General features: G+C 36.1%; 1 protein-coding gene across 10 annotated transcripts in view; it reads left to right on the forward strand.

Annotated features, from left to right (window-relative positions):
* Positions 1–27,109, forward strand: part of CHN1 (chimerin 1) — a 206,949-nt gene that overhangs the window by 101,490 nt on the left and 78,350 nt on the right. For 9 of the 10 annotated variants that reach the window (XM_077883238.1, XM_077883245.1, XM_077883242.1 and 6 more), the window contains one exon: positions 25,636–25,924. In XM_077883238.1, the coding sequence (XP_077739364.1) occupies positions 25,636–25,924 (289 nt within the window). Of the gene's footprint in view, positions 1–5,778; positions 5,838–25,635; positions 25,925–27,109 lie in introns of those variants that run through there. The other variant, XM_077883247.1, reaches the window with a different exon arrangement.

Consider the following 27,109-nt stretch of genomic DNA (forward strand, 5'->3'; position numbering starts at 1 on the left):
GAGACTTGCCCTCTTGTCTGGCAAAATAGTTAAGTAATAAATAGCCAATGCCCTCTTGTCTGGCAAAATAGTTAAGTAATAAATAGCCAATGCCTAATGCCCTCTTGTCTGCCCTTGTCTGCCCTTGTCTGGCAAAATAGTTAAGTAATAAATAGCCAATGCCTAACAAAAGCCATCAATACCTTGTTTGTTAGTTTTGATGGTTGGTAGTTTAAGAATGTTGAGCTAGATTCTGTGAATTTAGCTTCAGTTCCTATGATAGTGTTTGATGATTGGTGATGGAATGGACGATGACAAAATGGGGCTCTTCTGTATCAGGTGCGGTTGTGATTTAATTTTTTGTGGCTTTGAGTTTGGAAAGCTGGTAAGCTTCTATTAAGGAAGAAATTCCTGCGAGAATGTGTTTTTATATGTATAGTGCTGAAGAAACTATTGTTACTGTATTTAAAAAATGATAAAAAAATCATTGAAGTAAAAAATGTAATTTGCTAATGATTGGAAAAAAAAAAACAGTAATTCTTAATTGAATCTCAGAGCATTGGGTTGACTCTTAAAGGTAAAATCAGCTAGAGTTCCTGGGTAAAGTCAGAGAATTACAGTACATACTGATAAGGGGTTTTCATATTTTTAAAAGATAAAAATTGGTTGAAAGCTTTTTTCATGTATAGGAAGAAGAATCAAAAAGAACTGGAGAGAGATTATGCTGCTGGTAGGCGTTGACGTGTAATGTACTATGAGTTCTTTTGATCTGATAGCTCATGATAGGTTTAGTTGGTTACCATGGTTTCGTTTCATTTCCTGCAAACCTTGTGCTATTTGGAATAAGTGGAAAATAATGTTCTGCAGAATAATTTTTCAAAAATGTTTTTCTGCTTCTCTTAGTTAAGATTATGATCACTTTTGGGGAAGTTGTCTGGATGTAAGGGTAGGTGGTAACTCACATGACAACAATAGAATCTAGAAGCCTTGCAATATCAGAAAATTGATAATTGATAAAAAGACTAGCATAGGGGATCCCTGGGTGGCTCAGCGGTTTCGCGCCTGCCTTTGGCCCAGGGCGCGATCCTGGAGTCCCGGGATCGAGTCCCATGTCAGGCTCCCGGCATGGAGCCTGCTTCTCCCTCTGCCTGTGTCTTTGCCTCTCTCTCTCTATCATAAATAAATAAAAATAAATCTTAAAAAAAAAAGGCTAGCATAATTTACTTAAACCTGTAATCACTTAACCATGTTATTAGTGCCATGAGCTTTTAAAAAATATTGGTATAATGATTCAGTTTATATGAAATACCTTCAGGTTAAGTATGCTTTAATAAAACTATAGAAAATAATTGATACGACACAGTAAGAAGTAGATAGCATAAGGGATTCCCTACTTGAAAAAAGTAGATATATTCCTAAAAATGGACTGCAAATTGAACCATATTGTAAATGTAGAAGCAGCTGTTTAAAGAGATGAGTTTTTTCCTATTATGTATACAGAAAACATTTAAAAACGTAGAAAAACAAAAAATAAACTTTTAATTTCACTACCCAGAGATAATCACAATTAAAGGTTGTAGTTTATAAAATTCTAGCACTTGCTAGGGTTTCATAAATCATAGAACCATCATAGGATGGTTATATGGCTTACATAACCATAAAATGGTTTCAATCAGGTATACTATTTTATGGTATATTTTTTCAGTTAGCTGTACATCAAGAACATTTTCCTTGTCAATAAAATATGTTTTCTATTTGAATTAATTCTTCATAAGGTCAAGTTTCACCTCCTTCAATTTTTTAAAACCCTGATAATTTTACTTACTGATTTTCACTTACTATACTTATTTAAATGTGAGTCCATCATAAACCTTTTTTTTGTTAATGTGCACTATAGAAAATATGTAAAACGCAGAAAAGTAAGACAAGAAAAATATTACCTATAGTCTAACTGTCCCAAAAATAAATAGTATTTTTATCTTTTTTTGAAGTATTTTTTATTGTTCCTTTGTTGCTGTTGTTTTTTAAATGTTGACCTGAAGATATTCTCCTGGGTGCTGGGGATACAAGGATGAACAAGACAGTCAAGATCCCTGGCCTTGTGGGGTTTACCAGGTAGTGAGACTGTTCAAATTTAACACAGTTGTCCCAACACGTACAGTTAAAACTGGAAGTGAGCCCTATGGAGGGAAAGTGTGAGGTGCTAAGACTATTTTAAGGAGAATCTGATCTAAGACCACAGAATTAGAGTCGAAGAAGGCTCTTCTGAGAAGGTGAAGTCCGACATGAGAACTAAAGGCTGCGTGCAAGTGAACTAAGATAAAAGAATGGGAGGGTGGGGAGAGAATGACAGAAGGAGCGTCCTGTGTGGTGGCTCTGTGCCTGAGCGGCAGACAGGAAGCTGGAGAGTGAAGGCGTGAGGCTTCCTGTCCGCCATGTTAAAGGAGTTTGCTCTTCATCCTAAGAGCCATGGGCAACTGGGCCAAGTTTTAAGCCAGGCTGTCATGTGACCGAAGTTTGAAATTTTTGTTAGCTTCAGTAGGAAAAACAGCCAGAGGAGGAATCACTAGCGTAGGCACAGAAGCTGGTTATATTTCTTCTTAGCGACCTGATCATGTCCATTGTCCTATAAACTCCTTAATGTATTATGTGCGCATCCATTTATTATATTTACTGAGCATGTTTTCTCTAGTTTTGTTGGTTTTGACCTAAAAAATATTTTAATTTTTCACGTTCATAAAATCAGTGAATCTTTTTCTTAATGACTGTCTCCATTTTCCCTTAGCTGAGAGAGTACTAACTCCATAAGAGATTTCAGAGCTAAATTTTAGGTTCTCTTCTGGGTTTTATGATGTATCTTACACATTTAACTTTTTAATCTCCCACTAATTTATTTTGGCATCATATGAGGTAAATATTTCCTAAACTATTCCATCTGTACTTTCTTCAAGATATTAATAGATGTCAGAGAAGTAAGGTAAGATAAATTTGGGAACTGGTGTATGCTATTTCCCTGTCTAGGAGATATTTTTAAGGCTCTGAGAAGTCTTACAGTAAAGCAAAATGAACACACATATACACCTACAAAACAAGAATTGTTTCAACTTTCTGTAAGTATTTTCCTAATGTTTTACCACAAATAGCACTTATTAATATGTCACAGAATACCATAAAAGACATAATTCTAAGTAAATTTATTTGCTAATTGCTAATCAGTGGTTCAAATTCTAAGGAGTCCTTTCTTTACCAACTGTGGAGATTTTTTTTTTTTTCAAGACTTATTTATTATTTACCTGAGAAAGAAAGCATGCAAGTGAGGAGAGTGGGAGAGGGTGAGAGAAACTCCAGCAGACTCCCCACCGAGCATGGAGCCCCAATGCGGAGCTCCATCCCACAACCCTTGATATCATGACCTGAGCCGAAATATCATGTTGGATGCTTAACTAAGCCACCCAGGCACCCCTGTGGGGGTTATTCTTTTTATTATTTTTTTTTAAATAAGTATTTTTTTTAATTTATTTATTCAGAGAGAGAGAGAGACTGAGAGGCAGAGACACAGGCAGAGGGAGAAGCAGGCTCCATGCAGGGAGCCCGACGCGGGACTCGGTCCTGGGTCTCCAGGATCAGACCCCAGGCTGCAGGCGGCGCTAAACCGCTGCACCACCGGGGGTGCCCTGTGGGGGTTATTCTTAACATTATACTGACAGTAGTACTGTGGACCTTCATAAGCTTTTCAAAATTGAATTTTTTTTTCCTTTCCTTAAATCTTAGGGAGATGTAATCAGTCATGTAGACCAAGTATTGGTAATCTTTTTTCTGTAAAAGATCCAGTAGTAAATATTAAGGGCTTTGCAGGCCAATGAGAGTATTTTGTTATGTAGGTAGTTATATAGCCCCTTAAAATGTAATCATTTAATTAGCCATACGAAAACAGATAGTTGCCTGGATTTGGCCAGTGAGCTATATTGCTGGACCCTGTGTAGACTATTCTCTGTGTAACTGCTACTACATTTGGCAAATTTTTGACCTCCTTATGCATTCTGTAGTTGATACATACATTGGGTCATGGCCACTAGAAGATATTTATAGAATGTTAATACTTTTACTTTCACTTTGCTTTTGTTGTTCAAATATAATTTCTATTTATCAGTTATTTTATTTTATGTTATGTTATTTTATTTTAAAGATTTTATTTATTTATTCATGAGAGAGAGGCAGAGAGGGAGAAGCGGAGGGAAAAGCAGGCTCCATGCAGGAAGCCCCATGTGGGACTCAATCCCAGGACCCCAGGATCACGCTCCCTGGGCTGAAGGCGGCGCTAAACCGCTGAGCCACCCGGGCTTCCCCTTATCAGTTATTTTAAAACCAATTATCAGTGATCTGAAAACTTATTCATACCATGACTCAAATTTGTCTAATTTTTATGTACCATGTCTTTTCTCTCCTGTGGGTCTACCTTTTTAGTTACCAATTTTTTTCTAATGTTGGCCTCCTATAACACTTTTTCATTCAGAAAGATCCAGGGCACCAGGGTGGCACAGTTGGTTAAGCATCTGACTCTTGATCTCAACTCAGGTCTTGATCTCAAGTTTATGAGTTCAAGCCCTCCCTGCCAAAAGATCCTACCAGCTTAAAATGCACATTTAGAAGGAAAGAGAAAGGTGGCAACCACAGTAGGGGAGCCTATGAGGCAAAGGAGCCTCTCCCACTGGCAAGCCAAGAAACTTAAACCTGTGACTTCTCTGGAATTTTTTTTGGGTATTGAATAAGTAAGTTCAATCCCCAGCAAAATAAATTATCATACTGTTGATCTTTACCATATTATAACAGATAAACGAAAGCATATTTTGGGGTGGTAGTATCCAGGTAGTGGAAGATATTTTAAGGACTTGCTGTTTGCATGTTATTTTAGCTCTTCATAGTATGAGTTCATAGTATGAATTTTTTTAAAAAAATGTATACTCTGCGGGGGCAGCCCAGGTGGCCCAGCGGTTTAGTGCTGCCTTCAGCCCAGGGTGTGATCCTGGAGACCTGGGATCGAGTCCCACGTTAGGCTCCCTGCATGGAGCCTGCTTCTCCCTCTGCCTGTGTCTCTGCCCCTCTCACACACTCTCTCTCTGTGTCTCTCATGAATAAATAAATAAAATCTTAAAAAAAAAAAAAGTATGCTCTGGAAAACAGGACCTCAAATGAGAGGATCACCAAATAACAGAAATAAACGCAGACTATCTGTACAGTGAGGAATGAGAATTGGGATCAGGTTTGAGTATAAGTAACTGAAAAAGAAGTTACACTTCCTTATTCAAAAATAGAATATATTCTATATTCTAATTTTTCTCCTGCATTCAAGAAATCTTTTGAGGCTAGTGTGGCCTTTTTTTTTTTTTTTTTTTAAGATTTTATTTATTTACTCATGAGAGACACAGAGACACAGGCAGAGGGAGAAGCAGGCTCCATGCAAGGAGCCCGATGTGGGACTCGATCCTGGATCTCCAGGATCATACCCCAGGCTGCAGGCGGCGCTAAACCGCTGCGCCACTGGGGCTGCCCTAGTGTGGCCTTTTTTAACAAGGTAAGAGATCCAGACTAGTTCTATCCTCCTGTTGCTTTCCTGTATGTGGCTTCCAAGTTTATCTCATGGTGACACCAGACTTCATATCCACATTCCAGCTGATAAAGCAGAAGTGGTTAAGATTCATACCACTTCCAGTTAATACTCATTGGCTGCTCCTAAAAGCAAGGCAAAAGAAGCTGAGAAATGTGGTCTGCAGTTTAGGGAGCTAGGTTCACACCTGACAGGCAAAAGGGCCTATTATGGTGGAAGATACTGAAAGACCATCTGTCTCTGATGCAGACGGGTAAGATGAGTTTTTGTCAGATTGTATCTTATTTAGAGGCAGGTCGTTCATTTTGAGAAATAGTAAAAGCTGGATTTCCTTTCCTTCTGCCCCTCCCCCCTGCCCTTTCCGCCACATATCTCCTTTTATTGATAGTCTCAGAAGAGAATAGTTTATCATCAGTTCAGAGGAGCCTGTTCTCTCTAGGTTGCCCGAGCTATCTCGTCTAGTAAGCTTTCAGTTCCACTGTAGTTATTTGTGTGTGTGTGTGTTTTTTTATCAAGTTATGTGGGTTTTTTTCTTTCCAAAATAGAAGTACATAACATCTCTAGATAGCCACTGGATAGTATGGGAGAGGAGGAATATTTTTTATTCTATGGAGCTGAACTTTGGAGTGTTTTAATTTTTTTTTATTCTCCTACCAATCGAACTAACATATCTTAGAAATGTCTGGGAAAAAATTCAGAAATAGATACATGTATATCTCTCATACACACACTCTTACCCCACCACACATAGATTTCTTTCTCTAAAGATAATTTTGTTAGGATCCTAAGATGATATTGATCTTCCATCATTTATCCTGACAATATGCTTCCATCCTGCCAAAATACAGAAGAATGAATGCAGATTATAAGTACAAAATAATAATAATTCTTATTGAATAATAATTCAATAAGTATACAAAGTGATTAAGGTATTTATTTCAAGAGCTATCTTTCCATTCTCCAATTTCAGTGGATTTCAGGAACTGGAACATCCATTTTGAGTAAAAAAGATTCTTTGAATTAAGCACAAAGTTCCAAATAATTATCCAACTTTTTGTAGTCAGATTTTGCCAAAACACAGATTTCAGAATTTCATAACATACCAATTTTAGAATTTGCCAGATTATATCAATGGAAAATGGGAAAAGAAAATATCTTTCTTTGCTTTTCTCTTCCCTCTTCTATATTTTCATATTTATTTATAAATCATTTTACTAAAGTATATCTGTGATTTGAATGTTGATGTGACATTTATAATGTAGATAAAATATGATTTATACCATTAGATATTATATATGGCAGATGATATACATTAAACTATAACTAGTTGTGCCTGACAGTTGACCAACAAATACAAGTTTTAAAGATTTATTGATGAGCAGAATTAAGTACAGTGATGTTAAAAGCAGATATATATTAAATTTCTCCACTTACCTAATTAAACTGCAGTCCCTGTGCCAGCCAAATGACACTTTACAACAAAGTTTAGAAAGAGATGTTAAGTAGGTGACAATATGTCTTGAAAACAGATGAAATCAAGTATGTACTTATGATTGGGAAGAAGGAAGAGGACACAGATGAAGATGTGAAGGAAAGAGGTGTGTGGTTTTTTCTTTTACCAACTTAATTTTTGTTAATATAGAGGGAAGTTAATGAGTTACATAGCAGTATGAGTTCTATCTCAGGAATATAAACCGGGTTCTTTATACCCTACTGGGGTGGGCATGCAAAAATGAATGAATCAATGAATGATTTTGTCTCAATGGGTTGTCTTTTTGGTATTCCTAATCTACACCACATTTTCCTGAACTACGTGTATGTACACATATGTGTATTTTTTTTAACTCTCCTAACTTTCCAGTGTTAAGTAATTGCTTACTTTGTGTATGTTGTTGTTTATCAGATTTCTAGAACTCTTTCATATTGCATGACAAAACTCTACCCATTTAAGGATGACTCTCCCCACCCCACTATTTGCCACCCCCCAGCTGCTGGCAACCACCAATCTCCTTTCTGTTTCTCTGAGTTTGCTTACTTTAGTTAACTCATGTAAGTAGAATTGTGCAGCATTTGCCTTTTTGTATTTGGCTCAGATTTTTTTTTAATCCTTCCATCCTTTGATGGACATTGAAGTTGCTTTCACAGCTTGCCTATTGTGAATAATGCTGTAGTGTTCATGGATGTGCAAATATCTCTTGGAAGTCTGTTTTTAGTTCTTTTGGACATATACCCAAAAGTGGGATTGCTAGGTCATGTGGTAGTTCTATTTTTAATTTCTTGAGGAATTCCATACCATTTTCCATAGTGGTTGCATCATTTACAATCCTACCAACATTGCACAAGGGTTCCAATTTATCCACATACTCACCAACCCTTGTCATTTTGTTTTATTGATAGTGCCATCCTAACAGGTATAAGGTGATATCTCATTGTGTTTTTGATTTGTGTCTCTCTCTGATTAGTAAAGTTGAACATCTTTTCATATGCTTGTTGGCTATTTATCTTCCTTGGAAAACTGTTCAAGTCTTTTGTTTAATCAGGTCATTTTAAAATTACACTGCATGGGTTCTTTTTATATTCTGGATATTAACCCCTTATTTGATATGCAGTTTGCAAGTATTTTTCTCCCCTTCCATAAGGCTACCTTTTCACTCTATTGATTGCTTCCTTTTCTGTGCAGATGTTTTTAAGTTTGATGTAGTCCCCTTTGTTTATTTTTGTTTTTGTTACTTTTGATGTTAAAGGCGAGAAATTGTGGCCTGTTCCACTGTCTTGAAGCTTTCCCCTATGTTTTCTTACAGAGGCTATATAGTTTCAGGTCTTACATTTAGGTCTTTAATCCATTTTGGGTATATGGTATAAGATACAGGTTCATTTTCATTCTTTTGCATGTGGATATCCAGTTTTCCCAGCACCATTTATTTGTTGAAAAGACTGTCTTTGCCCCATTGTTTGACAAAGATTGTTTGACATAGATGAGGGTTTATTTCTGGGCTCTTTATTCTCTTTCATTTGCCTGTATGTATGTCTTTAGTGTGACTAAGTGCTTATTTATTTTGTTGATATTTTTTGACAAACTGACATTTAATTTCATTGATTTTCAGTCATTTTTATTTCTTTATTTTAATCTTTGTTCTGGTCTTTATTTCCTTCCTTTTATTAACTTTGAATTTAGTTTTTTTTTTTCCTAATTCTTTGAGATGTAAAGTCAGGTTGTTGATTTCTTTTTTAATTTAGGTGTCTTCTATAAACTTTTCTCTTAGTACTTGGTGTTTTAGTTGTTATTTGTCTCAAAATATTTTCTGATTTCCCTTGTGATTTCTTCTTTGACCCATTGGTTATTTGTATGTTGTTCCATTTCCAAATACTTGTGAATTGTCCTATTTTCCTACTGCTGTTGACTTATAGTTTCATTCCATTGTGATTGGAAAAAATACTTAGTATGATTCCATCTTCTTAAATTTGTCAAGATTTCTTTTGTGCACTAGCATGTAATATATCCTGAAGAATATTCTCTGTGTGCTTGAGAAGAACATGTATTCTGCTTTTGTTGAGTAGGTGTTCTGTGTGTGTGTGTTAGGTGCTGTCAGTCTGTAGTGCTGTTCAGGTCCTCCCTTGCCTTATTACTGTCTGGTTGTTCTGTCCATTATTGAAATCTTTTACTAACACAGTGTTACTGTTTATTTCTCCCTTCAATTCTGTGAATGTTTGCTTCATACATTTGGGTGCCCTTGTGTTAGGAACATATATACTTTAAAAAAAAAGATTTTATTTATTTATTCATGAGAGACAGAGAGAGAGAGAGAGAGCACGGGCGAGAGAGGCAGAGACACAGGCAGAGGGAGAAGCAGGCTCCCTACAGGGATCCGGAGGTGGGACTCGATCTGGGTCTCCAGGATCACGCCCTGGGCTGAAGGCGGCGCTAAACAGCTGAGCCACCCGGACTGCCCATGTATGCTTTTTATAGGCACTCATTATCTTTTGATTGGGGAGTTCAACCCATTTACATTTCAATCAATTACTGATTGGGAAGAACTTACTCTTGCCACATTGTTAATTGTTTTCTCTGTCTTACAACTATTTTGTTTCTGTTTTTCTCTCTTGCTGCCTTCCTTCATGTTTCATTAATGTCTTTGGTCAGGCATGCTTTGGTTCCTTTTTCATTTTCTTCTGTGTGTTTTGGTATTTGTGGTTACCATGAGGCTTATATGAAACATCTTATAAGGCTGATAAAACTTAACTTCAGGTATACGCAAAAAAGCTCTTTTATATCTCATCACCTCCATTTATGTTACTGATTTCACAAACTACATCTTTACATATTGTGTGTCTGTTAACATAGTGTTATATTTATTTTTATGCTTTTGTCTTTTAAATTCATATCAAAATTGATAGTGCTTTATGCATCACTGTTACAGTATTACAGCATTCTGTATTTGTATAGTTACATTTACAGCAAGCTTCATATTTTCATATGCTTTCATGTTGCTGTCTAGTGTCCTTTAGTTTCAACTTGAGGTCTTTAACATTTATTATAAAGCAGGTCTAGTGATTGTGAACTCCTTCAGCTTTTGTTTATCTGGGAAAGTATTTATTTCTCCTTCATTTTTGAAGGACATTTTTACCAGAAGTAGTATTCTCAGTGGCAGTATTTTTTTTTCTTTCAGCGATTTGAATATATCACCCCATTCTCACTGACCTGTAAAGTTTCTCTGAGAAAGCCACTGAGAGTATCATGGAAGCTCTCCTGTACATGATGAGCTGTTTTTCTTATGCTGCTCTTAATATTCTTTGTCTTTGACTTTTGACGCTTTGATTATGATGTATCTTGGTATGAACCTCTTTTAGGTTCATCCTGGTTGGAGGTCTTTGAATTTCTTGAATTTGAGTGTTCATTTCCTTTCTCTGATATGGAACATTTTCAGTCATTGTTTATTCAAATAAGTTCTCTGTCCCTTTCTCTTCTGATTTCTGTAATGTATTTAGTGGTCCATTTGATGATCTACCATTAGTCTCTTAGGAGCTTTACTTCATTCTTTTTGTCTCTTTGTTCATGTTTCAGTAATTTCAATTGACTTGTCTTCAATTTTACTGACTCTTTTGCTTATTCAAATCTGATGCTGAACCTTTTTTGAAATCGAATAAATTTGACATGTAATGTTGTATAAATTTGAAGTGTATTATTTTGATACATTTATATATTGTGATATAATTGCCATGGTAGTGATATTTATCACATTATATCAGTACAGTACAGTGCAGTAGATCTCTATGGCTTTATTTAGTACTCATTACAGATTTGAGGTTTTTTTTTTTTTAAGATTTTATTTTATTATTTATTCATGAGAGACACAGAGAGGCAGAGACAGGCAGAGGGAGAAGCAGGCTCCATGCAGGGAGCCCGACATGGGACTTGATCCCCAGTCTCCAGGATCAGGCCCTGGCCTGAAGGTGGGGCTAAACCGCTGAGCCACCTGGGCTGCCCTCATTACAGATTTGTACCTTTAAACACTGTGGGTCTTATCCCCTGCTCTTTATCCCTTGGTAACCACTATTTGACAATGTTTTTACAGGTTTGAATTTTTTAGATTCCATATGTAGGTGATATCATACAACATTTATCTCTCTAACTTATCTCACTTAGTGCAATGTGCTCAAGGTTTATCCAGGTTGTCACAAATGGCAGGATATCCTTCTTTATCGTGGCTGGATAATATTCGACTGTGTATATGTACCACATCTTTCTTATCCATGCATCCATTGATGGATATTTGGGTTGTTTCTGTATTTTGGCTATTGTGAATAATGTGATCAATGTGAAAGTGCATATATCTCATTAAGATCCTGTTTTCACTTCTTTGGGGTATATATCATGAAGTAGAATTGCTGCATTGTACAGTAGATCTATTTTTAATTTTTAAAAACAGATTTTATTTATTCGTGAGAGACACAGAGAGGTGAGACATAGGTAGAGGGAGAAACAGCCACCCAGGTGCCCCTCTATTTTTAATTTTGAGGACCCTCCATGTTTTTATAGTGGTTGGACCAATTTACATTCTCCCCACATTCTTGCCAGCACTTGGTCTTGTCTTCTTGATAGCAGCCATCCTACAAGGTGTGGTTTTTTACTTGCATTTCTTTGATGGTTAGTGATATTGAACATCTTTTCATCTGCCTATTGGCCATTTTCATGTCCTCTTTGGAAAAATTAGTTTAGTTCTTCTGCCCATTTTTAAGTTGTATTATTTGGGTTTTGTGGGGATTTGTTGTTGTTAAGTTTTATGAATTCTTTATATATTTTGAATATTAACCCGTTATTCAGTAGGTGGTTTGCAGAAATTTTCTCCTGTTCTGTAGGTTGTCTTTTCATTTTGTTAATTATTTCTTTTGCTGTATAAAGCTTTTGAAATTGATGTAGTCCCTTTTGTTTTGCTTTGGTGGTTTAGGCATTTGGTGTCATGTCCAAAAAGTCATTGCCAAGACCAATATCAATGAGCTTCTTCCCTATGTTTTTTTCCTAGAAGTTTATAGTATCAGTTTTTATGTTTAAGTCTCTGGTCCATTTTGAGTTAATTTTTGTTAGTCATGTGAATTAGAGGTCTAATCTCATTGTTCTGTATGTATTTCTCCAGTTTTCTCAGCATCATTTTTGTTACAGAGACTGCCCTTTCCCCAATTGATTATTCATGGATCCCTTGTTGAATATTAGTTGACCAAATTTTTCTAATTATTCTGTAGCTCCAGAATTTCTGTTTGGTTCTCTTTAAAAGGTTTATGTCTCTCCTATTGATATTCTCATTTTGTTCACGCATCATTTTCCCGACTTTATTTCATTTAATTGTCGTGCTCCCTTTAGATCATTGAGCTTCTTTTTTTTTTTTTTTTTTTTTTTTTTAGATCATTGAGCTTCTTTAAGAAAATTATTTTTAATTCTTTGTTGTGTAATTAACAGATCTGTGTTTCTTTGGGGTTGGTTTCTGGGAATTTATTTTGTTTCATTGATTGAAACATGTTTCCCAGGTTCTTCATGTGGTTTGTGGGTTTTTTCCCTGAGTTTTTTTGCATTTGTAAATATAGCCACTTCTTCTGATCTTTACAGACAGGCTTCATATGAACGAAGACCTTCACTGATCAGCACAGGTATAGATTTTGGAGGCCTCTGACACCTCTTGGGAAGTGTGACTTCTCAGAGCTATATGTACATGATTTCTCAATTAAAGAGGTTTGCCAGTTTCTTTTTCAGGATCTTGTAATCTTTTGTACCAGCTGGTATCTGTCTATGGTACCGCAGGGTCTTGGGTGCTACAGGAGCAAGCTGCCCTGTTTCTCCTGTTCTCATTAGCCTCCAGGCATCTGAAGTATACTAGCTTCCTGCAAGCTTCCCAAACCAGGCAAGAGAAATACCATTCCCTTGGGAAACTCCCTGAAAAGCCAGAACGTTAGATATATGCCCCACCCCTCTCCCTCCTTCCCAAGGGAGAAGCAACAAGTTGGGCACCTCCTCCCAATTGCACCAAGCCATGCCAGCCCATCTGTGACAACGGCAGGCTCTCTGATGCTACAGCAAGCTGCTCCCATTTTCCCTTGCCTTCAGAATCCCCCGGGCATCCAAACTATGCCAATTACCTTAGCATTCCGAATCAGGTGAGCTTAGTAACCAGTCCCTCAGGCAGCCCTCCAAAATGCCAGAATGTTGGACACATGTTCCACTCTTTTTCCTCCTCCCACCCTTAGGGAAGAAGCCACAAGCCAAACTGAACTATGTTGTCTTGGGGGGCGGGGGCGGGTGGGCAGTCATAGATAAAATGAAATAGCCCTTCTTATCTGTTCCAGTGAGGCTTTTCTTGGCTTTGCGCTTGCCTGGTGGTACTGCAGTTTCTTAAATGGGTTCTGGAGTTTTCATAAAAGAATTTTATTCCATGTGTCTTTAATTCAATGGTTCTGTGGAGGAAAAAGGGCTGGAACTTCCTATTCATCCACCTTGCTCTTAGATATCTTTTATATACATTACCTTTATCTTATTAAGTATACTGAATATACTGAGTGTTTCTTCTGGTGTATCCTTCCATCCTTCCATCCCTACCCCCTTGACTTGTCCTGTCTTTCCTGAGGCTAGTAGAACAGATCTCCTATGAATGTCTCATGATGTTCTGAGGCTAAAATAGCTGCCCTATGGCTCTTGTCATTGTTCTGAGTGCATGTTTCTCCCTCCCGCTCCTCATCTGCTCATTTCAGACAATTGTGTTAGCTTTTGGCCCTGCTTCTGTTCTCAATTGTAGTCATTTTCCAAGCTACAGATTGACTCATTCTGCTAGGTCTTTCAAAATTTTTCTTCAGAGTTCCATTAGATATTTGCTGCCAGGTTTTTAGGATCACTTAGAAATCTATTCATGACTCAGGTGTTTTTATTTTTAGGGATGGTACCTAATGTGCAAGATGATATCTGAATTTCTATTGAATACATTTGTGCCTGGTACTGTTGATCACATGGTTATTCATTTATTTTGGAAAAAGATCTTCACATGTTCTCAGAGTGTACGTAAGAACAAGTGACCACCTCCAGTGGTCTTTCTCCAGGGGACATCTGCTTACATGTCGGTCTTTACAAATGAATTGAAGTCCTCCAGGGCAGGAACTAAGTCTTGGTTTCTGTGAACCTTGTGCACTAATTGGTATATACTGGGCTTATTTGATAAAATTGCATTGGAGAATTACCAAAGAATGCCTCCCTGTAACATCCTACTACACAGTTCTTTGTGTGAGTAGAAACTAAAGAACCATTTTTCATTCTATTTATTGATCTTATCTAAGAATCTCTTAAGTGAAAAAAAAAAAAAGAATCTCTTAAGTGGTCAGGTATTCATGATTCTTTTGCCATGTTCCTCTAAAAGATACATATCCAATTATTGGGCTTCTGATGGTGATCTTTTTGACCCTGTGGTTTTAAATCAGCAAATATGGTTAGTGATTCAGAATGTGGCTTTGCAGTCAGACAGATATATTCATACTAGATATATTCATACTCTGGTACCAGCATTTTCTGTAAAACTTTGGGCAAATTACTTACCTCTCTTAAGTATCAGTTTCCTTATCAATAAAATGAGGATGTAATAATGCTTCATACTATTAGAAGCGAAGGCATGCATAGTGGCTAGCACAGAACACTCAAAAATATTAAATAGTATTATAAAAATAAACACACATGGAGTGCTTGAGTGGCACAGTAAAGTGTTTGACACTCAGTTTCTGCTCAGAGTCATGAGATTGAGTCCCACACAGAGCTTTGTGCTTAGCGCGGAGTCTGCTTAAGACTCCTCTCTCTCGGGGCAACCCTGGTGGCTCAGAGGTTTGGTGCTGCCTTCCGCCCAGGGATGATCCTGGGGACCCGGGACCAAGTCCCACATTGGGCTCCCTGTGTGGGGCCTGCTTCTCCCTCTGCCTGTGTCTCTGCCTCTCTCTCTCTCTCTGTGTCTCATGAATAAATAAATAAAATCTTTTTTAAAAAAAAAAAAAAAGACTCCTCTCTCTCTCATTCACTCACTCTCTCTCTCTGCCCTTCCCCCAGCTTATGCATGCATGCTGTGCTCTCTCAAATCAATAATCTTTTTTTAAAAAAATGAACAGATTTTCATTCATTTCATTCATTCATTTCAAAATGAACAGAATGAATAGATATGTTGTGTATTACATTTTAAGCTTTTTGCTTATTAGCCATTAAAAGTCAGTGATTTGCAACCATGGCTATGTTGATAATTCTTTGTTTCCAACTACAGGTTGATTATATTTGGTGGTTACATCTTAATTAGATGTAATTACCTATTTAAGAACAACTCCAGAAACAAAAAAGCAATTACAAATTTCATTTATTGCTTTTCTACAGCCCTAATTCTTGATCTAGTTGCAGTTAAAATCCAATGAGAGCAGTATCTATCAGTTTAAAAGTGATGGTTTATATAATCTGAGACATCCAAACACAAAAAGAATATATGCTGTATGATTCCATTTACATAAAGTATAGAAAATTATGGTTCCAGAAAGACGATAAGTGGTTGAATAGAATAAGGGACAAAAGGATAGGCTACAAAAGAACATGAGGATACTTTGGGGGTGTTGGAAATGTTCTGAATCTTGACTGTGATAGTATCTGTCAAAACTCATTAAATTATGCACTTCAAATGGATGCAAGTTTGTTGAATATAAATTATACATTAAGAAATTGATTTTTAAGTGATACATTTTATTTAGTAATTTCTGATTGTTAATGACCACTAGATCATAAACGTAAAGATATATATTTAATCAAATTTAGGCTTACCTCCACTCATCTACAGTAACATCCTACTTATCTGAAAATCAGATTATTGGCAGCTTCAGGTCTTAGAAATATAGCTAGGAGGCTGGAAATCAGGGGAAATGCCTTTGAATGGCTACATAGCTGCCACGGAGCCCATGTGTTGATTGCAAAGGAATAATAGTCAGTAATTCCCATTAGAATATTTAATATAGTTTGATATAAAATATTAGTAAAGCCTTATATCTTTTCCCCAAGCTTACAGCCAATAAAAAGTAGCAAATTAGAAGGTGAACACAGGTGGTACCCTGCAAAGAGGATTTAAAAATATAAAACTAGATTCAAGAACCAAAGTTCAATGATTGGGGGCAATGTAGATCCAGGAAAAGGCTAACTCAGTACAAGCCTGTGGGATATTTCTGTATTCAAACACTAAGATTTTAGTCATATATTCATGATAATGAACCTTAATATTTAAGAAAATATTAAATCGTGTTAATTATTAATAACTTTAATATTTAAAATGTTAAATCATAGTCCATGTGTGATACTTAGAATTGTATAATTTATACAGAAAGAATTAAATAAAACATTTTGTGGTTTAAGAGAATTAATAGTAGGAATCTGAAAAGCATATATATAGAATGTGTGGGTATGTTTATGCACTTATGTATATATGTATACTGTTCTACAAATACTCACATACATATGTAGCTCTGTGCTCTTTTAAACTTCTATTGTAGTGTGACTTTTTATCCTGAAGTAGTAGAGTGATGAAAATAAGATTTTAATGAGCTGTTAGTGGGACTGATTACTAGCTCTTGAATAAGCCAGAACTTTTTTTTTTTTTTCTTTTTTGGAGGTTTTATTTGAATTTAGAAATAGTGAAAGGGGCTATAAGAGAAAGGAGGGAAACTGAGTGGGAATTAAGCCAAATCTGTTGTTAATTGTACAAATGTGCTGATTGGTTTTGGACCTATCCTTATTTTAAAAAGATTAAAATGTGTAAGCACATTCTTCTGTGTAAGCACATCCATTTATTTATTGGCTGGACATACTATTGTTTCTTTGATTTGCTGGTAAAATGAAACAAGGTGTGAAAAATGATTATAATTGGTTCAGTGCATTAGAAGGGTTGGTTTTTATTTATTCCCAGTTATCAATATGGAAAACATTACAGTTCTATACATGACAAACACTATATCATGATAATTATCACATCTTTTTTAGTTATGCCTAACAAAATTAGTAATCTGCTTATATTTTGGTAATTCTACGTTACATGTATTTTTTCGAGTTTTGTTGTTGTTACATTCAGCTGACCAACTTAGGGGAAAGCATTAACAGACCCTTTATTAATTCTATTCAACAGCCACTTAGGGTCTAATATGTCCCAAGTACTATTCCAATCTCCTTTGCTTTCAAAGTAAAACTAATAACTGATTCTCAAGAGCTCAGGACTTGATAAAGTATTTGAACTATTTCTTATGGACAGTAATGAACCATTAACAATTTTCAAAAGGAAAAGTAGTGTGATAAGATCTCTTCTGGAACAAACTCAGGGCTGTAGGCAGAATGGGTGGTTTGTGTAGATTCAGAAAGATCATTCAATAAAGAAAAGTTTAAATGTAGAGGGAGATTGAAGAATCTCAGATAAATGAAAGGGTAGGCAGGGTTGCCTACGTGGGTGATGGGTCCATTAAGGGATGTTGGAGAAGGAATGGTTTTCATTTCTTTTTTTTTTTTTTTTTAAGATTTTATTTATTTATTCCTGAGAGATACAGAGAGAGAGAGAGGCAGAGACAAAGGCAGAGGGAGAAGCAGGCTCCATGCAGGGAGCCTGATGTGGGACTCGATCCTGGGACTCCAGGATCACACCCTGAGCCGAAGGCAGGTGCTCAACAGCTGAGCCACTCAGGCGTCTCAGGAATGGTTTTCTGAAGAGGGAGAAGAGATGACAGGATGGATTAGTTTGGTTGGGGACCTGCTGATCTGGCAATGCGTAGAAATACTGGGGAGCACAGTACAGTTGGGCTAGGAGGCTTTCCAGAAAGACACTATAAAGCAGCTGATGCTAATGCAGAAAAAGAACCATTTTACTTTAAACAGTGGGTTGAATTTTTTAAATTTTGTATTGTTTGGAGCTTCAGCGTTGTTTTTATTAGCCTATTTTACTGTTTTGAAATTTGAATGTCTTTGTTATTGCATTGATAACATGAGGGAGTTGAATTAGACTAGTGTTTCCTAGACTTCAAGCCATATAGGAATTACCTCAGGATCTTGTTATCAATGCAGATTTTGAATCTGATGGTCTGGGGTAGAGACTGGGGGCCTAGGTTTCCAACAGTAGTAACAAAGAATTAGATAATCACAAAGGTCTCTTGTCTCTTCAGAGTCTCATCTTTCAGACTTAAGATTTTTGTAAAATAAGACAGAATTCTTATAATTTACTCATTCAACATACACTTTTATTTCATGATTGGTAGATGAACCATAGCTATAGATAAAGTTTACCAAAGCATAGAATTAATTAATAGCTCTGTCAGGCATTATATTTCCAGAAAATCAAGTTATCCTCTCTTCTTCCATATAGGTATGATTGGGCCATATGCGTTTTATTGTCTTTCTTTTTTTAAAGGTTTTATTTATGTATTCATGAGAGAGGCAGAGAGAGGCAGACACAGGCAGAGGGAGAAACAGGGTCCCTGTAGGGAGCCCGATAGGGGATTCGATCCCAGGACTCTGAGACCATGCCCTGAGCTGAAGGCAGACACTCAACCACTAAGCCACCGAGGCATCCCTGCCTTTTATTATCTTAACATATCCTCATTTTTAAAATCTTTATTATAATTTAGCTAACTATCAAATTGAGCAGTACATTGAAATATGAGGTATGTTTTTTGATGATACAAAACTTCTACTTTGGAATGACATTAACATATACTTGCTCAAATAAATGATCTTTTCTAACCTCACTGAATCACTAGTCAGATAAAACAGTATCAGTGACTGTGTTACAAGTACAATATACCAGTGAGTTTTTATTTGTTCTTGTTTTGACTGTGACATCCACTAACTTATCCTTGACATTCTGTATAACAATTGTTGTTTAAGAGATTATGATAGAAGGGAGAAAGGCTGTGAGTTGCAGGTTGGCAAGAATGAGTAGGTATGGAAAGAAGACAAGAAAGATTTTATAAATTTCAAGATACAAGGTCCTCTCACTAAAATTATTAACAAAAGAGATTTTACTGGTGAATAAGCTGTTCCCTGAATTTAAGATACTTTTAAGGCTTGATCCTTTGGGCTCTATGAAGACCATTTAGTGTAATGGAACAGGTCATCAAGACTGGTTCCGCTTACCAGGCTTTCACTCGAATTGGGTTTCATTACAACAGTTCTGTTAATTGTTTCCTAAAGATATAGGAAGCTCATTCATCAGTGCATGATTAAGAAAGAGTCCCTGCATTTCATGGAAGTGAAATTCTGATAACTATAGTTCTTGTGTAAGAATGGTCACTTATTAATTTAAGTAAAATTCTAGGCATTTTTTTTTTTTTTTTTTTTTTTTTTTAGATTTTGTTTATTCATGAGAGACACTGAGAGAGAGGCAGAGACATAGGCAGAAGGAGAAGCAGGCTCCTCCCAGGGAGCCTGATGTGAGGCTTGATCCCCGGACCAGGATCACGCCCTGAGCCAAAGGCAGACGCTCAACCACTGAGCCACCCAGGCGTCCCAAAATTATAGGCATTTCTTAAAGGCATCAATATTCTAAAAAGTTAAATTGCTGCTACATGCAGTATTATTTTTAAAAAGAGGCACCAAAAATCTGACATTAGCATTCATTGGCTTCTAAAGACTTTAGGGAAGCTATAACTTTATAACAAGACTGTGTCTCTGTTGTTTAAACGACAGCTTGTTTAGATAGAATATCCTCAGTGTATTTTCTCTTACCCTCGGTATTTCATAGTAATCCACTGTTTCTTGACATTTATTGTTAGTGTAGAGAAGTCTGAGAACAATCTTGCTCTCAATCCCTTATATGAAAGTGACACTGTTTCCTGCCTGGTTATCTGAAAAATTCTTTGTTTACTCTTCAAATTTAGTAATTTAAACCAGGATTTGTTTTAGTGTTGATAGTATTTTTATAAACTCATCCATGAAACAGAGTGTTCCTTCAGTCTTGAGATTCAGTTCCTTTTTCCTTTCCTGGAGTATTTCCCGAATTCTATTTCTGAATAATTTTTCTGTTCCGTGTGTTGGCATCTGAATTTGAGGTACAATTTTTATGTTGGATTCCTAGTCATCTGTATTTATCATGTACACTGCAATTGATTTACCCTTTTATTTTTTCTTAGCTATCCATTTAGTTGTTTAAGCCTTATCTATGCCATCGATTTGCTTTTCAATCCTGTTGATGCTATTTTCTTTCATTTCTAGTTATTTATTAGTTGTAGTAATTATATTGGTACTTGTTTTTTTTTCTTAGCTCTATTATCTCACCTCATTCTCTTTAAAAACTCATCATTAAATTCTATTATTAAATTTATATTCTTAAAGGGTGCCTGGGTGGTTCGGTCGATGAGCATCCCAACTCCTGGTTTTGGTTCAGTTTTTCTATGTGTCCTATATTTGTTACTTTTTTATGGCATCCTAGTGTTTCTCCTTCAACTTACTTTCATTCTGTTTGTTTATCTCTGTTCTTCGTGAGAGAGTCTTCCCTCAGACGTCAGGTGGGCCTTGGCTAACTGTTCATATTTGAGTTTATTTGGCACTAAAAAGCTGACTTGTAGTTCTGAGAGCTTAAAAGAAACCAGCCAAGTAGAGGATGATGTTTCTATTCTTAAGTCTTTTCAGTTGGGCGGATGCGATTTGCCAGAGCAAAATTTTCCAGTCTCCTATCGTGAAAAAGTGCAAGCCTTTTGAGAATCTGGCAGCAAAGAAAGATGGGGGATTCAATCTTCAATATGTAAAACTTTCACTTAATTTTCAGGGTAGCACCTCTCCCTTCAACACTGTCTAGTGTCCCCCAGTTCACAGTGTCCTTGTTTTATCCTATCCAGAAAATAAGGTTTAGGTCTTCCACCAGAGTGGGGGAAGGGGTGGCACTGGAGAGAGGACCAGAAAAGATCGGTGGGGGTGGGGGTGGATATCTTACCATTTCTTACGCAGACCTTCATCCAATTCTTCCATGTCAGTTCCACCTTCCAGAGCTTACCTCATGTCACCTTTGGAGGTTTAGTTAGGTGCATTGGCTTGCTTCGTTCACTGAAGGTGATTTACTGTGCCAAGGGAATATCATCACGAGTTCACACATTTTAATACTATTGCCTCATTTCACCCCCAAAATTACATGGCCAGATAGACAAATGTAGTATCCTAACAAAGGTTTCCGATGGAGAAAATATTTTTAAATTGCATATAGCTCCGTTCTCTCTTCCTAAGCCTTTCCTTTTTTTGGTATTTAACTGAATGCCTTGTCATATTCTTGTCTCTGTTCTAAACTTTTTTTTTTTTTTTTTTTTGTTCTAAACTTTCTTTCAAGAGTGTACTGACAATTAAATTTGTGAGATACTTGTATTTCATCATTTGATTAGCTTCTTTGACTTTGGTAAGCAATACACAAATATGTATTTATGACAAATAAAACTGTTCTTACATGTTGGTTTCTGGAAATAGTTCTAACATTTTATTGTTGACTTACACAAGTGTGTTGTATATGTTTCTTTGGTAAGAGAAAACATCTGTTAGCTTGGAGCTTTCCTTTGAAGAGATATTTTCAAATACTTTGACCTCAAATCAGAACTAATTTTTGGTTTTAGAAGAAGTAAAGCAAAATCCCAAAGGCTATTCCTTATACATATTTTCATCACTTTGTACCTCTAGACTGAGTTTTTTTAGTACAATTTACTTCTAAAAAACAGGGTGGTATTAAGGGTTTTGTTCACTTTTTAAAGCTATATGTTAGGATTATGTATTTTGAAATTCATCTGAATGCAGCTGGGTGCATTAAACAGTTCTTTAAAACATGAAGACCAAAACCTGAAATCACTGGAGAAAAATACATTTCTAGAAAGTGGTAATTATGTATTACAACAGTAGCAGTTCAAAGCAGATTATCCCAGTCTCTCTTCTCTATTTGTTAACTATAGTACCACTTTGAAGAAAATGAATTTTGTTGAACTCTCTAGGGGAGAGTTGGCCCTGTACAGCTTCAGATATGTTCACCAAAGAGTGAACAGCTATAAAAAAGCAAAGGCAAATGCAGATAATAAATATAAGAAAAAAATGAAAAGAAAAATTTTCCTATAGAAATGGAGGAAAATTGTTTAGCCTTAGCAGTTTTTACAAATCAGTGCTCTGTAGTGTGAAATTCAACTCTCATCACCAGATCCACTTAACATGCCCCGCGTTTAGTATGACTACATTGGCTGACCTTTCGCCTTTGAATTCCAATACCTGACTCACAAGCCACAGTGCAAAGATACATTGCTTCTCTTTTCCTCCCCTCTTTGCATTCTGCTGTAGTTCCACTCTGTTACACCAGTAATATAAACTTATTCAGGGACATCTGAAAAAATTCACAAAGAGGTCATCTTTGCCATGTGTTGACTATAAAACCAACCAGTGCGGAGATGTTCCTATACAAGTTATTTGGATTACCAGTTATTTATTTAGCCTCCTACAATGCATATTTATTCTCTTTTCTGTTTTACTTTATTGTTTGATACATGTTCTGTCATTCTCTGCAGAGGCCTAACAGTAGGAGAAAGGGAACTACAATTCATTGAACCTAGTATATGTATTTAGCTTTGACTTAAATATGTTTATGTAATCCTCACAACCAGGTAGAGAAAGATGATGTGATTCCTGTTCTCTAGATGCAGAATCTGAAGAAGGATTTTCTCAAATCACTCAGCTTAAAAAGTGGCCATTCCAGGATTTAAACTTATTTTGTCTGGTCCCAAAACCTAAGGTTTTCTGTTAAACACACAGGACCCACATTTTGCCTTTCTTTCCCTGGTCAAATCTAATTTCAAGGCTGCAAGGGCGCTTTTGTACTTGGGACATAAGCAGTAGTTCTGAGACCTTATTTAAGCAGGGAGTTCCTCGGTTTTCATATTGTGACAGAGACATTGGATTGACTTGCTTTCACGAATCACTGCAAAGAAATGTACCTTTTCCATTTAAGATCAAGGCTATACACATTTTTATAATAATTTTTTAGAAATCAAACTGAAGATAAATTCTTTAAAATTCAGCATTTCGGAGCACCTGGCAGGCTCAGTTGGTAGAACATATGACTCTTGACCTTGGGATCATGAGTTAGAACTCCACATTGAGGGCAGAGTTTACTTAAAAAAACAAAAACAAAAACAAACATAAAACAGACCTTTAAAAATAAATAAATAAAATTCCATGTTTCATCTTGTGTTTCTATTGGCTTGTTTTTATGTATATCTATTTCCTATTGAGGTAATCCAGGGAACAGGAACTTTATTCTGAACTATCTGGGTGTGTTGTTAAATGTTGCATAAATGACAGTCTGTAAGTGGCAAACTTTTACAAGGATGAATTCTTTCTTCGCCCTTTAGATTTGGCATCTCTCTTTTTATGGCTCTTATTTGTAGACGAGACACATCCATTCCCCACCCTCCTCAAAGATTTTCTGTCATGCCTTTCAAATCACAGAAGAGAAGACAACTCTGCCGGTCTCTGCTGTGATGCTGTTCTTTATGTAACCTCCAAAGTGAAAGAGAGGGCGGTACAGGGTAGGCAAAGAAAGCATACAGTTCCTGTAGTGAAAATAATGCAGCTTTCTTAGAAAAAAATCAATCCTAATTCCAAAATGGAAATTCATTTTCTTGTCCTTTGAGGTTAAGTTTTAAATCAACCCATATTATGAATTACTTTAGTTATCTGATCACCTTCCTTAAGACTTGAAGTTTGATTGTACCTTAAGCCCAAAGCTGAAGTGCCAGCTGAGGAAGAATTGGGAATTGTATGTAGGGTTTCTTGAAGTTGCTGTGATAAAGAGAAAAGGACAAACTTACTTAGTCTTTTTTGCCCAATACCTAGAGGTAGCCAGGAAATCCTCTCCTTGGTTGGCTTAGGAATAGACCCATTGTGAAGAGGGACCCATTGTGAGATCTGCTCTTTCAGTCTAACCATCCCAACCCACATGAGGCTATGCCAGCCATCTTTCCTTCTGCCCAACGTTCCCATACTGCTCAGATTTTAGAAGAAATTCAAGTGACAAATGCCTTCCACCACTGCTTGGATAGTCTTAAGTTTAAGTGTCATATGCACTGTAAAATTATAAGGCTCTGAAGGAGTAAAATGGACTATTCCTTCATTGAAATGCCTCTGAATATAATTGAAATATAAAAGGACTTCATGTTAAACAGTGTTATGAGTGATTATTTTAAGAATCTTATAAAAATTATAAAATGGCTCTCCATGTTTATTTCTCAAAAGCAGATATATATTAGCAAAAAGGAAATTATAAAAGCAGCATATTAAACTGAAAAAAAACTTTTACATTTAATTTTGGTGTAGAAATTTTACCTTCCAGTTTTTTAGACTTTCATTATAATGAAAATTTACTCAGGAGAAATTTATAACATTACAGGAAAGTGGAGAATGGGAAATTGGAATTATATGGATCATTCACCTGAGTATAAGTCAAAATATAATTGCTATTAAAGAACCAAAATGTGGATAAATTTTATTTTAGTAGAAGGGCCATCATGATCATAATGCCAGGTTGGTTCTAGATTATCTGTTCTGGTTTGTTGTTGTTCTGTGTGTTTTTAACAATAAAAATAAATACACTATTTCTAATTTGTTTAGTTTTTAATTAGGCTCACTTGAGACCACCTTTGGGAAACCATGATACTGGCTGTTGGTGCCTGTTGGCATCAGCTTTCATAAAGTCAGGAAGCAAAATACTGAAATTATCATAAAACTAAAGCCATTATTCTCCAGTTTTTAAAGTATGTCACCAAAGCATGACCCAAAAGTGAGAATAGGAAAAAAAAAAAGTGAGAACCGAATATCTATAGTCTAGTAGTATATGATTTCTATGCCCTATATATATTGTAGATATTTCTTGTTTAGACTCAACAAGGAGACACAGAAAAATGACTCTGTAATAGGGAAGAGCAAGTCATTGACCCATGGCTAGTAATCACAAAAATATGTGTCTGTCGCTCTCTTGCCCTACTCTATGGCTCAGGTTCTGGAATCAGCTCTACTTTAAATGGGTTGCTGGCATCATACTTAGGTGAGCCCTAAAGGGAGCTTTCCCATTAAAAGACATGAATCATGGGGTCCGTAGTATGTTGAATATTTTTATTGATGAACTTGAAGAGAACATGTTAATATAGAAATTTCATCCATGATGGAGTTGACCAATTGAATATAGAATGTGTTCTAATAGGATATGGGCTTTATTTTCCTTGTTTTTCCTACAGGATAATGAAGTGGTTTAAAAAGACAAACAAAAACATTTTTTTCCTTCTAGAGGAGACATGCTTTTGGCTAGTTATCCCTAGTTGTTGCAAATTCATTCTTTGTGTTAAAAAGTTTTATTTTCTATATTCCAGACGATTCATAGAAATTAGCCACAGTTTATTTAACAAAGAAGACACACACAAACAAAGCAATAGTTTTTTTTTTTGTTGTTCTTTTTTTCTTTTCGGAAAGAATTCAGTTGCTTACTTTTCTTAAAAACATCTTTCCCATTTCATTGAGGCAGATTTGGAAGTCAAACCAGAAACTTCAGGCTGTACTACGATGGAAAGCACTTCGTTGGGGAGAAGCGCTTTGAGTCCATCCACGATCTGGTGACTGATGGATTGATTACTCTCTATATTGAAACCAAGGCAGCAGAATACATTGCCAAGATGACGATAAACCCAATTTATGAGCACATAGGATACACAACCTTAAACAGAGAGCCAGCATACCAAAAACATATGCCAGTCCTGAAAGAGACACATGATGAGAGAGATTCTACAGGCCAGGATGGGGTGTCAGAGAAAAGGGTAAGCTACCATGAAACCACACTTGATCTTCTTCTGTTCGGGGTCTGTATGAAAAAGCCATGACTGCCAGAAGAGGCTGGCTTCATAGAGCTTTGAAAAAGATGTGCATTTTCCTTGATGTCTGGTTTCGTTGGTGCTGAGCTTTGCATATATCTAAACCTGGTTCAGTTATGTCAGGTAAATGCTTGTGTTCCCTATTATTTCCTATTTCATCAGTTTCATGGTTTAAAACTATGCTGAAAAAAATGCTCCCTAATTTAAAAAAAAAGTTCAGGGCTTTGGGTTAGAACCATAACTGTGGTCAAGAAAATATAGCTATATCCCATCAGAAATTGAGGGGGTCATGTAATCTATCAAAACTGCCTTTTCATTCCCTTTATAAATAGTTCTATTCTTTAGCAAAATGATAGATATCCACACTTTAAAATACATAGGATTAAATTTAGTCTATCAATAACTATTACACTATTTTGAGAATCAGTCAGTCCTGAGTAGCAGGAGCGTTTGTCTCCTGCTGGACTCTTATGAAGTAATTGAATCAGAAGATTTATTTTAATTATAAAAGACAACTTAAGTTTTTCATTTGGCATATTTTATAATATATTTAGTTAACATTAGAAGTTTCAAATCCTTAGCATTGATATTATTTTACTTTGAAAATTGTCCCTACTTGCTTCCTTATCCCCAAGAAAATGAGTCAAAGAATTTCCTGATGTTTTATTGTGTAGGATGTAGGTAGGAGAATTTTATGTATTCTAACTAGAATTGTGTTGATCCATTCTTATATTTTTGAAACTCTCCAGTTGCCATGTTAAAGAAATGCAGTATTACATAGTGCTTTGAGCTTGGATTGTGTCACCAAATAGATTTGTGTGCAAATTCTGCCATTTTACCTGTTGTGTGAGCTTACTTCACGTCACTTAATTTCTCTGTGCTTTGATGTTCTTATTTGCAAAATGGTAGTAATCAAGTTGTGAGAATTGATTTAAGGAGATAGTATGTGTTAGATAATCGAACAGTGATTGGCACATAGTAAGCACTCGAGTTTGGTGGTAATGTTACTTTAACAGCCATATTACCTCAAGGTGTAGTATCCTAAAATACTTCTAGTTGTCTTAAAGTTTTTAGGTACAGAATGGAAACCTAAGATGTTCATTGTCTAGCCTGAATTTTAGTTTTTGGCAA

Source organism: Canis aureus, chromosome 34 (assembly GCF_053574225.1).
Source record: "Canis aureus isolate CA01 chromosome 34, VMU_Caureus_v.1.0, whole genome shotgun sequence".
Lineage (NCBI taxonomy): Eukaryota > Metazoa > Chordata > Mammalia > Carnivora > Canidae > Canis > Canis aureus.